The sequence below is a fragment of the Notechis scutatus genome, chromosome Z (assembly GCF_049901735.1).
Source record: "Notechis scutatus isolate UNSWTSFEM ecotype Mainland chromosome Z, rNotScu1.2, whole genome shotgun sequence".
Taxonomy (NCBI): Eukaryota; Metazoa; Chordata; class Lepidosauria; order Squamata; family Elapidae; genus Notechis; species Notechis scutatus.
In genome coordinates this window covers 54,424,778-54,439,309 of record NC_142025.1, presented here as the reverse complement: position 1 = coordinate 54,439,309, position 14,532 = coordinate 54,424,778, and the positions used below count along the sequence as shown (strand labels likewise).

General features: G+C 36.2%; 1 protein-coding gene across 4 annotated transcripts; it reads right to left on the bottom strand.

Annotated features, from left to right (window-relative positions):
• Positions 1–278: 278 nt before the first annotated feature.
• Positions 279–14,531, bottom strand: METTL6 (methyltransferase 6, tRNA N3-cytidine). 4 transcript variants are annotated; one of them, XM_087946140.1, is made up of 6 exons: positions 14,451–14,531; positions 12,613–12,978; positions 11,439–11,570; positions 6,654–6,824; positions 6,134–6,275; positions 279–4,853 (listed from the first exon to the last, which is right to left on the bottom strand). In XM_087946140.1, exons 2-6 carry the CDS (start codon positions 12,898–12,900, stop codon positions 4,711–4,713), a joined length of 876 nt encoding a protein of 291 aa, XP_087802266.1. In that variant the 5' UTR covers positions 12,901–12,978; positions 14,451–14,531; the 3' UTR covers positions 279–4,710. The 4 variants fall into 4 exon arrangements, with proteins under 4 accessions (XP_087802266.1, XP_087802268.1, XP_087802267.1 ...); XM_087946142.1 differs by having other exon boundaries at positions 279–2,002; XM_087946141.1 differs by having other exon boundaries at positions 14,125–14,465.
• Position 14,532: the final 1 nt, after the last annotated feature.

Sequence of the window (14,532 nt, the reverse complement as noted above, 5' to 3'; positions counted from 1 at the left end):
TTTTATTAGTAACACAGTGATCCTTAATATGTAATGTTATAATTACTATGTTACAGAGATTTGTATCGTGCCTTGGCAAAGAGATAATAAATTGATATTAGCAGAAGTTATGTTCCTTTATAGAAGAGAGGATACTTTTTTGATATCAAAGTTAAGAAAACAGTGGGAAGTTCCAATTCCCAAAGTAGTACTACTAAAACTTTGGGTCCTGGATCACAGAGTAAGCACAGTGTAAGGATCCATTCCTAATGGTAGAATGGGAAAAAACAAACTAATACTTAGTCAGTGCACTTTATTTTGGATCTTCTGAATGATGAAATACAGCTCTTAGATCACTATTGTGATCTAATTAAGAGACCTCTTAACACCAAAAATGGGATTTTTCCCCACTTGTTACCATGTAATTTTAGTCAGCCACTCTTAACATTATATAACAATAAAGAAGTTTAGGAGCCACTGAGCCAGTTATACATTTGCCAGACAGAAGAATCAACAATAAATTTCTTTTTATAACTTTAGTAACAAATAATAAGATATGTGAATGAAAGTAAACTGAATACATAACAAAACAAAAAATGATCCATGTAACAGAAATGTAGAAAGATTGGTTATGTCACAATTTTGCACAGAGATTCCCTGCATGGACTGGTGATATCACAGGAGCCTAGTTAAAGTGAGACTATCTCTGAAATTGTTTTGAAAACAGTTACTAAATAATCATCCCAACAACATATAGTGCAAATACATTCCACCCTAGAGTACCACACTCTGTCTTCTTCGGTGCTATAAAAAACTATACTGTAGCGTGAATGAAATTGAATATAACCCTGATCAAAAAGAAAAGCATGAACTAATTAGCTATGAACTATACGATATCCAATGTAGTCAACAGAACACCCCAAATTATGTTCTTTTTACCAATCAACTTTTGAATAATTCAAGAATTGATTGAAATATTCAAATATTAAATTTAGTACCAGGTCAATATATCATTCTAGGCATTATTTGGTTTTAAACATGGTTTCTTAATTAAGTTACAATGGCAGTGTTCATACACTAAGTCATGGTTTCCTTAACCTGAGTATAATGGCTGACTGGGATGACAACCCATTAAGCTTTAAACCACAGTTTTCAAAATACACTGACTAGATTTGTACAGCTTTCTTCATACAAGTTTTTATCCCAGCAATAAATAAAGAGAAGGCACCTACCCCATTCTTCTAATCTCTTGTGATTTAGAAGTTTCATAAAATGATAATGGGGAATATAACTCAAGAAGAATAAAATATTAGCTTTTCAGCCCACTACCATGACCTGGCTGAAACTTGGCTTTCCTGCTAAGTGATTTTAAACCTGAATGAACATTGTGATTCATAAAATTATGTGAAAGGGAAAGCATAGCCTAGAGTGAAAAGAGCCACCTTTTCCCCTTACTCTTTTTCTGCCAGCCTTCTTTTTTTAACGTCTGTTTCTCCTTCCCTCCCTCTCACTTCGTGCCTAATGGGCTGCCAGCACAAGAGACAGACTGTTTTGATCCAAGACATAACGATTACTAGAATGATTTTGCAATTTGATCAAGGGCCACATGGGAAATCTATTTGGGCGAAGAAAACATCAGGAGATTCCTATCACAGACCTCTCGACTCATGTCTAATCCAACATTTTTGTTATTTAATGCCATAAAGACTAAGCCAATTGCAGTTTGGTCAATTAATCATAGGTAAGCAAATATTTAGTGTAGTAAGAGAGCCCAGCTTTTGCAACATTTAAAAAATAATAAGTTGCCTAACTTGGGACATAATTTTGGCTCATTACACTCTGGATGCAAGAAGTTGTAACACCAACATTAATGAAATATTTCAAACACATCCTGCTTACTTCCTATTACCTATTGCCAGAAAACTGAAGACACTGAAGCCTGTTCTTAATTAGAACAGAAGTAGCCATCATTTTTGCTCATCCTCCTTTAACAACTTTCTCCATTTCAAGTGGAAAGAAAACCCTGAAATATACACAAATTTAGCTTAGTCTAATAAGTTGAACCATACCAATATCAATGACAATACCCCTCATTTGGGTTTGTGTCTTAGTGCATTGAGTTATTTCAACCAGTATGATCTATGCTTGAATGTGTTTTTGAATATTGACAATGGTTCACTTAAACTGGGTTAATGAATTGTGTGAACATAGCTAGGTCTCCAAATGAGCATGTCAAGTAAATATAGTCAAATAATGCTAAATAGAAGTTCTAGCTTCATTCCAGCTCTATCAATCAAAATTTGTTTTCCTGTCTGATGGCAGACAACTGCCTTCTGCATTCAAGGAAGCATTTGCTTGTTCCTCCAATTTACAATATTTAGTTTGTTCAGTGGCAATGGAACCAGAAATGCTATCACTGTGATGCAGTCATATAACCGTGTTATATAACAAGAGCAATTCTTATTATAGAGCTATCATTTTTTATATCAAGTTTTTTTATTTTATATTACATATACATATCAATGTGTGACACCTGGGTACCATACATTTCAATACAAATAAAATAATATTATTAATCATAGTTATCACATTCATCCAGCTTATATATTTCTAATAGTAATACACATTTATATCAAATTATAATCTTTAATTATTTCATATTGTTTAAACATACATAGTATTATTGCTGTTCAATTTCTAAACCCCTCTCTTATCATTGCACTTACCTTATTTTATAAAAATAAGCTATCATTTATATAGCTATCATTTTTAAGTGGGGACTACGTGAGAACCTCATATCACTGGAACTTCTGACTTCCTCCCGGTTTCCTCATTGTTGAGTTTGTTTGATTAGAAATTGCAATCATGTAGCTGCACTCATGTGATTCTGACCCTAACTTTTGGGACAGGCACCAAAAAACTAGGATCAAAATCACGTGAAAACAGAAACACTTCAATCATTAGAATTCTCAGAACACATTGTAAATTCTCTTGTTCAATACCATCAAAAGGTAAGGACTTCAGGAACACATATACAAAAATATTTTGTTCAAAGTGTATGTGCAAGATGTATGTGTATCTTTCAAGGGTATCCTAATTTTGGCATCCAATATGCCTATCTAACATTAGCTAAGTTCAGACTATCTATCTATCTATCTATCTATCTATCTATCTATCTATCTATCTATCTATCTATCCATCCATCCATCCATCCATCCATCCATCCATCCATCCATCCATCTTCTATTTCCTGCCTTTATTATTTTTACAAATAACTCAAGATACAAACATAATCAATACATCTTCCTCCTATTTTTCCCTCAACAATAACCCTTAGAGGTGGGTTGGGCTGAGATAGAATGACTGGCCCAAGATCAGGTCACCTAGCTGGCTTTCATTAGGATGAACTACAATTAACAATGAATTAAAAGAACCACCATTAGCTGGTATTGTACAAAATATGAAATCACGATTTAAGATTCATAACCCACAAAAGGGGCCTTTGTCAGGATCACTCCACAAACTAAACTACAGGCTTAGTAACATACTATTTCTATAACTATGGCTACAATGGGTTGACAAAACAAAAACTTTGGGTTTAAAAGTCACACTGAACTGTAAACTAACCAACCATACTGGCTAGGTATGCACATCAAGTTAGACTAAGTAGATATAGTAAGCTAGTACTGGCTCACTGTGTTGTATCAACAAAACTGTCATGTGAACTCAGGCACTGTGTATACAATATTTTTCAGATTCTAAAATGCTCTGGACAATAAGACACACCGAGCATTTGGGGAGAAAAACAAAGGAAAAAAAACTGCCTCTGCCTCCTGGCAATTTGCCTCTTTGCAGCAAACAGCAAACAGCCTGGTCAGCTTCAGCATAGCCTTATTTAGCACAAGCAGCTGATTGGTGGTTGGATCTGTTTCCCGGAATACCACCAATCTGCTATTCCAGGATGCAGGGATCAAAACCACCCATCGGCGCCAGCACCACCCATTGCTGCTGCCACCTATCGCCACCTCCACTTGCCCCATTTTCAGCCTCTGTGCATCCCATTTTCAGCCCATTCCAGGGCACGCAGAACCTGAAAATGGGATGTGCAGAGGCAAAAAATGGGGTGCATGGAGGTGGCAATAGATGGCAGCAGCAATGGGTGGCGATGATCCCCACAGCCTGGAACAGCTGATCGATGGTATTCCGGGAGGTTGATCCAACTGCCAATCAGCTGCTCGTGCTAAATCACGCTGTGCTGAAGCTGACCAGGCTGTTTGCTGCAAGGAGGCAAATTGCTGGGAGGCAGAGGCTGACGGGTGGGGGCGAAAGGGTGGGCGGGGCTTCAGCAGTATTCGCTCTATAAGACGCACAACGTTTCCACCACTTTTGGGTGGGAAAAAAGTGTGTCTTATAGTCCAAAAAATACGATATATGAGGCTAGTCACACTTCTGGAATCTGCTTGACAATAAACATTCAAAAGTATTGCCAAGGAAAGCTTTGTGATCCTGAATTATAAATCTGAAAGCTGGTAGTTTAATCCCAAAATTATTGAATTATACTTAAAATAGAAGCAGAATCTTCCACTGTCTTCAGTATTGTATCAATAAAAGAGGACTATCAAGTGCTAGGCTTATTTTGGCCCACAAGCTTGATATAAAACTTGGTTTAAACTGAGTAACATAAGAAAGTAGTCTTGAACTTTAACTGTCTAACAACTTTTCACCAAAAACTTATTTCAGAGGCTTTCGAAATTTGCTTTGGAGAAAAACTCTTGGCACACATATATTTTCTTTTTTGTTCAGAGTTTCTCGAAACACATATTCATTGATTATTTCCTCATATCCCACAGACAGGAAAAGTTCTGCCAAAAACTCTAGAAGGAAGAATATTTTTAAGAAACTTGTATTAAACTACAAAGATGAAATTATACAAATACTAAATAGGCAAGTTATTCTCCTCAAAACAAAAAATGAAAAATGGTTTTGTTGATTGTTTAAAAAAGAGACAGGCATCAATGCAGAAAATGATGCAATATCCAAAGTCAGATTTTCCTTCCATTTACCCAAGAAAACTGCTAAATATGGATTGCTCCTTTATGACGTACTTAAGATATATCTTTTAAATAATAATCTAGGTATCATTAACTGTCAATATAGTTTTTTAATAAAGTATTTTTTGAGAAAACCTGGAGATTATTTGAGGCAGCAGAACTCAGCTTAAAAGATAGAAGCGCTTACTGAAATTGGGTAATTGTCACATCCTTTTGCAGCTGGTTATAAAATAGAAATATATCTGGATGAGTTATATTTTATTTATTTGTTAAATTTCTGTGCTGCTCATTACCTTTACAAGGTGACTCTGGGTATCTTACAAATTATTATATGAGACTGCCTTCACATTCTTTATCTTGTATTACCATTTGACAGTCAGAGTCAATAACATTTTTATTTCTTTGAAAAGAAGTAGGAGTAGGTTGTCCTACTTGGGGCTTCCCTATGCACCTGCCCATCCATGGCGAGTAAGAAGAAGCTGGATTAAACTTTTTAGTATAATTTAGTCCAGTGTTTCACAATCTCAGCAGCTTTCAGATATGTGGACTTCAGATCCTATTCGTCTGAAAGTTGGAATCAGAATATCTGAAAGTTACAAAGATTGAGAAATGCTGATTTAGTCAGATTCTCATTGCTTTCAAGAATACGAGAAAGTATTATCTTAAGAAAGAAATCCTTAAATCTAAATTGCTGAAATTGGGTATAAAAGGAACATTGGAGGACCTAGTTTCTTTAGGTTTATACTTTGTAGTGATTATTATTAAATTTGGACTTACACAAACTTAAAGGATTATATACATACCAAAATGAATGTTAACACTTGTTAAATAACTTTTTCTGCTGTTGAGGCTGCTGTTTGCAGCTTTTTTTATGTTTAAACATATCTACTTTCTTTAATGTTGAACAAATTATTTTCTTCATCAGTACGTTTGTACTGTAGAAAACCTTTCAATCTTGGGTTTATTTATAAATTACTATAAAAATAAATTGTATTTTTGTTTTGACAGATTTTTGTTTTGTAAATTTTTCCTGTTTTTTAGTATTTGTTGCATGTTTCCTATACTGATATATATATTATATAATATCTTAATTAAGATCTCACCATCAGAAAAAAAGTATGACCTGGTTCCATCTTGTCGTACGTAGAAGTTTTCTCCCAGCTTGCAAGCAGATTTAAACCTCAGCATTGCATGATCATGAAGGCCATAATCTCTGAATAGGACATATTTACCTGGTTTTAATACCTGAGAAAAATATGAAACATATTAAGCTGGACTTAATTAACACCCAAAATCATGTAATGATAAAAGTGGAACATTTTATGCCACTTTGGCTTGGTCCTGTTAAACAGACTTCATACAATTTCATTTCATTATAAAAGGGTTTAAAATGATTGACTTTTATTCAAATATCATTCCATATTAATTATAATTACAGTAGAAAAATAAATTTCACAGTTGTCCTAAAACACATTTCACAGTTTGAATCAGTTACCATCATTTCCTTGAATCCGAGAATAACCTTAGTTTGCATTTAAGACATTTAAGACAATTATCGCGCAGATTCTATATTACAACTTTTCAAAGCAGGGCAAAAAACATATTAGAGCCATGCAGACTTGCCTTGTAAATATTGTTCAAAACGAAATGCATCTTTTCAGGATGAATGGCAGAAAGTACAAATATTAACATAACCACATCCACTGACTCTAATGGTACATTTTCCACAAGATCATCTTTGGTCAGGTCACACAGGAATACTTTGCATCTTTTGGCATCATATAGGGGATTTTGCTGTCAAATGAACATAGAAAAATATAGTACAATCTTATTTAAGTTTACATTTTGAAACCTGAAGCTATCACAGTAAATCATACAGAAGAATAAAATGCAGAATATAGGTAATCCCTGGGTTCCCTTTGTGAATGTTCAAAGTTACATGATAAGTGTCCCCTAGTGCTTGCAAACAAGTCCCCAAACTACAAATTTTGCAGCACCAAGGCAGTTGTTCGCCCTTACAAACAACTGCAGAGGCTCTGCAACATTTGTCCTGAACATTGCTGGGCAAAATGGAGTTTCCGAGGGGTGGATCCGCCACTCCGACGCTCCTTTCGGGTCGCTGGACCCTCGCCTGGCAAGTTGCAGGCCAAAATGGAGCTTGTGAGAAGCAGATCTGCCCCTCAGAAGCTCTACCTGGCAACTTGTAGCCGAAATGGAGCTTCTGAGGGGCTTATCTGGCCCTCACAAGCTCCATTTGGGCCTCATGCTCCCCACAATTGCTTTCCCACCCACCCAACCTGTTGCGCTAGGTCACTTACCTTTTGAAGATTGAGCCCTCACCTGGCCTGTTGCATGCCGAAATGGAGCTTCTGGGGGGGGTAGATCTGCCCCTTGGAAGCTCCATTTCTGCCTGCAATGGACTGGGGGAGGCCTGCGGAGACCCAAACAGAGCATTGGAGGGCCAGATGTCCCCCTGAAAGTTCCATTTCAGCCTGCAACATACCACACAAGGCCTGCGGAAGGCTAAACGGAGGGTTGGAGGGGCACATGCAGCTGAGTTGCCCTTCAGGAGCTCCATTTCAGCTGGCAGCCTGCCAGGAAAGGCCTGCAAAGGCCTGAACAGAACTGCAGAGGGGCACATGCAGCTGAGAGGCTGAGAGGAGATTGCTAGCTATATCTTCACAAGGTAAGTGGCAGGTTGGGAGTGGAAGCAATTGTGGGGAGCATGAGTTATTTCAGTGGGTCAGGGAGGCTTGGGTGTCCTTGGGCAGGTGGCCTGTTCTATTAGTAGGCCCCCCATGGCCTTTCCCACCCTGAAATACCTGTGCACTTAAACAAGCCTCACATTTGATTAGCGAATGCATGGGCAAAAGGAGGGAGTGATCCTGACAAAGGTACAAGATTCACTCTCATGAATCCTCGGGTTACGAATGGAATAGGAAGGCTCCACGACATTCGTACCTGTAGAGAATAGCTTGGCTTGCTAGGGAATTGTGGGAGCTGAAATCTTTATACTTAAAGTTGCCAAGTTTGGAAAATACTGGTTTAGACAGTGGATATTTTGAAGCTATTCATTATCTGATTTTTACAAGTGTGCCCAATATAGGCCCTAATTAAGACCCCACCCACTCCAGGATGCACAGGTAAAAAATCAGCTAGGGTGGGTATGGGGGGTGGGTGGACCTGTCCTACTACTTACCTTCAGATAGTTGCAGCCAGGCCTTGCACACCCCGACAACCGCCTTGCCGACCCATTTCTTCTGCAGCCGGCAGGCTTTCCTAAAGGCCTCTGCAACCAATAACAGAGTTCCGGATCAATCTGGAGGTTTGTCATTGGCTGCAGAGGCCTTCAGGAAAGCCTTGCTGGCCACAGAAGTAGTTCCTGAAGGCCTCTGACAGTGAAAAGGAGGCCAGGGGCAACATGTGCAAATGACGTGAGTCAGTGGAAGACATCCCCCCTAAAATAAGACCTAGTACCTTTTTTGGTGGCAAAAATAATATAAGACAGGGTCTTATTTTGGGGAAAACATGAGTATGTTTTTCTTCCAGCTTTTGGTGTGGAACTTTCATTGTATTATGTAATTGTTTTTACTATAATGATTCAGCATCATAAGTGGCCTTACAAAATTTTGAAATAAATAATTTAGATGCTCTGTTCCACAATCTTCTGAGTAATATTTAATTACTGAGCACAAAACTCAAATTCCATGCTAAGATAATTTAATGAACTATCATATCAAATTAAAGAAATTGATAAATAGGTAGTTCAAATGAAAAAGTATTAGTTCCTAAATACTGACTCATTTCCGGTTGCATTTCCTTCAAGAACGGACCGAAGACCACGATCGTGCACGGCTTCGATCCATGTTGTACCTGTTAGAGGGCTCCAAATGGGGTTAGAACCACCTTGAAGGGGTGGGGAAGAAGGGGAAGACTGCCTGTCAGGTTGAGGGGAGCCGCATCTCCCCTCCTTGACTAGGTAAACTCCCCCCGAAGACAGGCTGCAATGGTGGTTAAATATGGCTACCCTGAAGAAGGAGAGCTACCCGGGACAAAGATCATGCAGGAGCGGTGAAAAAGCGGACAGTGTGGAGACCAGGCAAATTAAGTGCAATATCTGAACACAAGGTACCACGGATTTAAAACTTTAAAGAGACTTTAAAAAAAGATTGGAAAAGCGGTGACCAGAAGGAGTGGGGGGAAAATTAGGAGATAAGTGAAAGTGCTTTGAACAGTAAAAGAATTAAATTGAAAGAGGAAAACATCTGTGTAAATTGGATTATACTAAATTATACAATTAGCACTAAATAGGCATACTTAAAAGCTGAACTTGAATGTGCCAAAAAGAAAAAATATACAATGATTGGATTTACTGGATTTTTCAAATTTAAAAGCCCTAAAAGGAAAAGGAAAGTGAAAAAGGGAACTTGGAAATAACAGAGAGCACCACCTAATGGTAAAGAAAAATTTTCAATGACTTTTTAAAAAGTGCTTGGTTCTATAAAGACTGGAACTTAACACAAAGTAAGAGGATCTTTGAAACAATAAGACAGAAACCCTGAAAAGTGCAATTACTATACTATGAAGGAAGAAGAAAGAAACCTGAATTCTGGGAATACTAGGTGACTTTGAGGAAAATTTAAAACTCAACAGAAGTAACTTAACAATAAAAATATATGAACATTTGACTATTATGACCCTGGAAACTCAAAATAGGATTTAACAGAAGTGGATGGTTAGAAGCTGGATTAAATTAACTACTAGATAACTGGACTGGATTTAAATACTGAAGAAAGAGGTAAAAGAAAAATTAAAATTAAAAGAGGTGCACAAGAATGGCAGTCTGGAAATAAAATCGGATTTAAGAAGTATAAGGGAAATGATATGGAGAAAAGTGGAATTGTGCAGTATTATTGCTAGAAATTGGTGTCGTTGGAGAACAAAGATGGACAAGGAGAACCAGTAGGGGAGGAGTTGGTTAAAGAAGAGGCCAACCTCAATGACACAACAAACATTGAAACAGGAGGAAAAAACATGGAAATTAAAACCTGGAGGTCTGAGGGGACAATTAAAGAGGTAATTGATAGGAAAGTCAAACAAAGAAAAAGGAAACAGCAGAAAGGATAATTACAGGAGAAAGTTCAAAAGAGGGAGGGGATAAAAATAGAGTCAGAAATGGAGGGGAAAAATAAAAAAAAATAAAGGAAAAAAGGAATAAGGGAAAGGACCAGGAAAGAAGGGGATATAGAAAGCCAAAAATAAAAAATAAAAAAAAGGTATATGGCTAGAAGACCTAGAGATAATGGGTAAATTGAGAATAAAAAAGGGGATTCTACAAGGTAAGATATAAAGAGGTATAAGAGTATAGATTGTAAAAAATGGAATGATTGGAACTGATGTTTTTATTTTTATTTTTTTCTATTTGATTATTTTCTAAGAATTATTGTTAAATTAACTGGGATACATGTAAAGATGGGATTATTATAAGAATGTAAATTACATTAAATGAAATTAAAAATATAGTTAAAATGAACTATGAGAATTGTACTAAAAAGATAAATGATCAGTTTCTTTATTTAACTGAAAAGATTAATGTATTAGAAAAAATAAATATTTTAGAATAAAGAAAATAATACCATGTGGCATCTAACCTAAAATGTATATGTGATATGTAGTATTTAGGTGATAACTAAAAATGATTATATTATGGTAATTTTAATGAGTTAAAGGGGAGTGAATTGAATGATGTACAAGACAAAAAGGTGGTGCACTCAAATGGGTAATTAAGGAGGAAATGTTTGGAATTATTAACACTAAGATGGAATTTATTCAATAATGAAATAAGAATATATGATGAAATTGCAAATATGACAGATAAAAGTATAAAAATACAATGAATATAGATTAAGAAATAAAGAATTTTAAGATACTATATAAAGAAGATAAAAGTATAATGAAATAAAAACAGAATAAGTTAAGATATGAATTAAAAATGGATCAAATAAATGTGAAAAACATAATATTTTTGAAAAGATATAGAAAATGGAAAATGTAATGATAAGAAACTGAATATGTGAGATAGATATGTAATTATGGTCATGTTTGTATGGAAATATAAAAACTTGGAATCGCACTGTTCACTAAGAGATGTTTGTAAAAGTAAAAAAAAAACTTTTTTTAAAAAAAACTAAATACAGACTGACATTGCTATGCATAGACATTAAAAATAGGATTTCAGCTAATAATGATTATCTAATTCTAATTAATTTTAGCAAATCTAAACCAATATAATGATACCAAGTCTTGATGCCATTTTTGCTTTCTCTTCATTTATTTTTAAAGACATTTATCTTTCAAAATGCATGTATTCACTTAACGGAAGAAAAAAATGACAAATATTTTACTAACCTTTACATATTCCACTGCTCGGGGAGAGAAGTCACAAGCATAAGCAAACATATTCAAATCTTCTAGAAGTGGAAATAAACAGTTCCCAACACCACAACCTGCTTCCAGAATTGTCAATTTTTGATCTTCAAACTGAAGACATGAGAAAGTAATAATTGTAATTGTCTGATCCTTTCAAACAAAGTGAAATAATTTTTGGACTAATAACATTAGCTATTAGAATCAAATTTGTTACAGTGAACCTCCATTCACTGGATCCCACACAACAGATTATCCAATCACCACAAAGATGTATTCCCAAATTAATGACCAAAAATAAAAGGTGATTTTATTATACTCCCATTAGTGGTTTTATTGAAAAGCAAGAAACACTTCATTTAAAAGTAAGTAAAACTAACACGTATTGTGATTCAAGTCATACAATTTATTCAAGCGTTGCATCTTGATACATACAACAAACTGAATCTTAGTCAATTAGAAGCATAAGATCAGTCAAAGATAGTTTATTGAAATTAAAAATATAAAACAGAATTCATGATATTTTTGTATTTTATATGAAAATGAGTTAGTTATTACTTAATTATGGAAGTTACTTTATCAAGAAACTGGACAAATTTGCCCAGAATTCATCTAATCATTTTGATGTGTCATTCTGAATAGAGACCAACATTTACAATTTAGCTAATCCTTACTGTTTTTGATAGTTACAAAATGTTAAGAATATAGTCCAGGAACTCCATTTGTTCACTGAATGAATACTTGTTTCAAACAGCACAATACCCTGTCTTTTGGGAATTGGAACCAGATACCTTTAGAAAAATGAATCATCTTCAATCAAATTGGTACCAAGAACTGACTGACATTAATATTAAAATTTTCATCCCCAATTTTATCATGGAACGTGCAAAACAAATATATTGCACCAGCCTAGCATGCATGTTTTATAGCATGCATAAGATCAGTTAAGAGTGTCAAACTGGCGGCCTGCGGGCTGGATGCATCATGTGCAGGCCATGCCCACCCCGGCTCCGTGAAGGGGAAAAAAACATTGTGAAATGTCACATGTCTACGTGACATGGCAAATTTGACACCCATGAGTTAGAGGTTTCCAATTCAGAGATTTTTCTATAGTAATTCTTTATTGTCCTCTGGTGCTAGAGAATGTGAAACTCACTTTATGGCAGGCTTTTAATTCTTCAAACTCTCTAGTTGTCCAGTGTCTGTCTTTGAAAAAATTGGTGCTGTTCCTTTTGTAGAATAGGTCCCAGTTCTTTTGTGCTTCTTTCTCAAGTTTCTGCTGCTTGAAGTCAGATATTAAGACCTGATTTTGGGCTAATTGTTCAGGACCTAGAATTCTTGTCTTCTGCCCATTTTTTTGGAAAGACCCATCTTCACAAACAATTATTACCTCATCAGTATGAGGAATAGATGAGTGATCTTTTAGAATTTCAGATTTAATCATCTTAATTACTGGACAGCAGATTCAAAGTTGGATTAATCCTTAATTATATAATTGCTCACATCACATATCATACAAGAACTAGATGTAAAAACACAACAAAGAAAAGTTACTATTTTGCAATTTTCTCTGGATACCAAATGATAAAAACATTGACAATACCATCATTTCCCTTACTTTCGTCTTCTAAAACTTCTAAAACAAGAGTGTCAAACTCACAGTCCACTGGCTGGATACGTCACATGCTGCCCCTGCCCCTACCCGATTTAGCGAAGGGGAAAAAGTTCCGATATGTCACATGATGCTGGAGTGACGACGTGAGTTTGACACCTCTGCTCTAAAAGCATACTTTAATTAATATATAAAGAACATGCTCTGCATGAATTGACAGGTCACAAAGAGAAATAATGTAACCAGTTACAGTTCTTTACTACTGACTACCAAGGACTAGAAAAAATTAATTTGATTCTTATGGAACTTTAAGCCCAGATGTAATTCAAGTTTCAGTTTAGTTTGATGTGTATACCCTGGTTGAATTATTACAGTATTCCAAGTTCAGAAGTAAGCAGAGGCAGTCCTTGAAAAGGACCTCTGTTTAGTTCTGAATAAAGAGACCACCAGTCTAAACTAGAGGTAGTCCTCAACTTATGATCAAAGTTGAGCCAAAAATTTCTGTTGCTAAGTGAGCCATTTGTTAAATGAGTTTTGCCCCATTTAATGACTTTTCTTGCCTCAGTTGTTAAGTAAGTCACTCCAGTTCTTAAATTAGTAACATGGTTGTTAAGTGAATCTGGCTTCCCCATTGACTTTGCTTGTCAGAAGGTCTCAAAAGGTAATTACATGATTCTGGGACAGTGTAGCCATCATAAATATCGGTCAGTCGCCAAGTGTCTGAATTTTGCTCACATGACCATGGGGATGCTGCAATGGTCGTAAGTGTGTAAAACAGTCATAAGTCACTTTTTTCACAGCCATTTTAACTTCAAATGGTCACTAAATGAACTGTTGTAAGTCAAGGACTACCTGTACGAACAATTTGAAAAAAGGCAATAGCCAATCAATTACAGTCTGTAGCCAAATCAAGTATTCAAAGCCCAACCTGAAATTACCAAGAGATGAATTTTCCTGGTAGGAGCCTCACCTGTTTTAAAATCAATTAAATATCAATTAAATATCTTAAAATCAATTAAATATAAAAGCTATTGATCTGATAGGGCCTCTATACACCTTTTTACATTCCTGTTTTCCAAGCGAACACAACAGAAAGTGTCCCCGGGTGATCGATTCTCGTTCAGCTCCGAGGAAGAGCGTATCATGCAGAAAGGCCAATTATGGATCTGGATTAAATTTCCCGGTACTGAGAGCTGCTAACAATTCAAGAACCTTTGCATATGAGGCCAAATGCGTCAGTCTTGTCCCTAGTGCTACCACGTCCCTCATATCTATCTACCTGTTTGTGCCCGCTAAGACCTTCCTGGTCCCGCCACCCGCCCTTCTTCCCCCTAAAAAACCCCGAATCCCCCCTGCCCCAAAACTACGACACCGTACAGTACCAAGCCCCGTGGTCCCTCTCGATCGGTTCCCCCGGACGGGGAGTGTTTTCCCAGTTGCACGTTGCTCCGAGCCCGGAAGAGA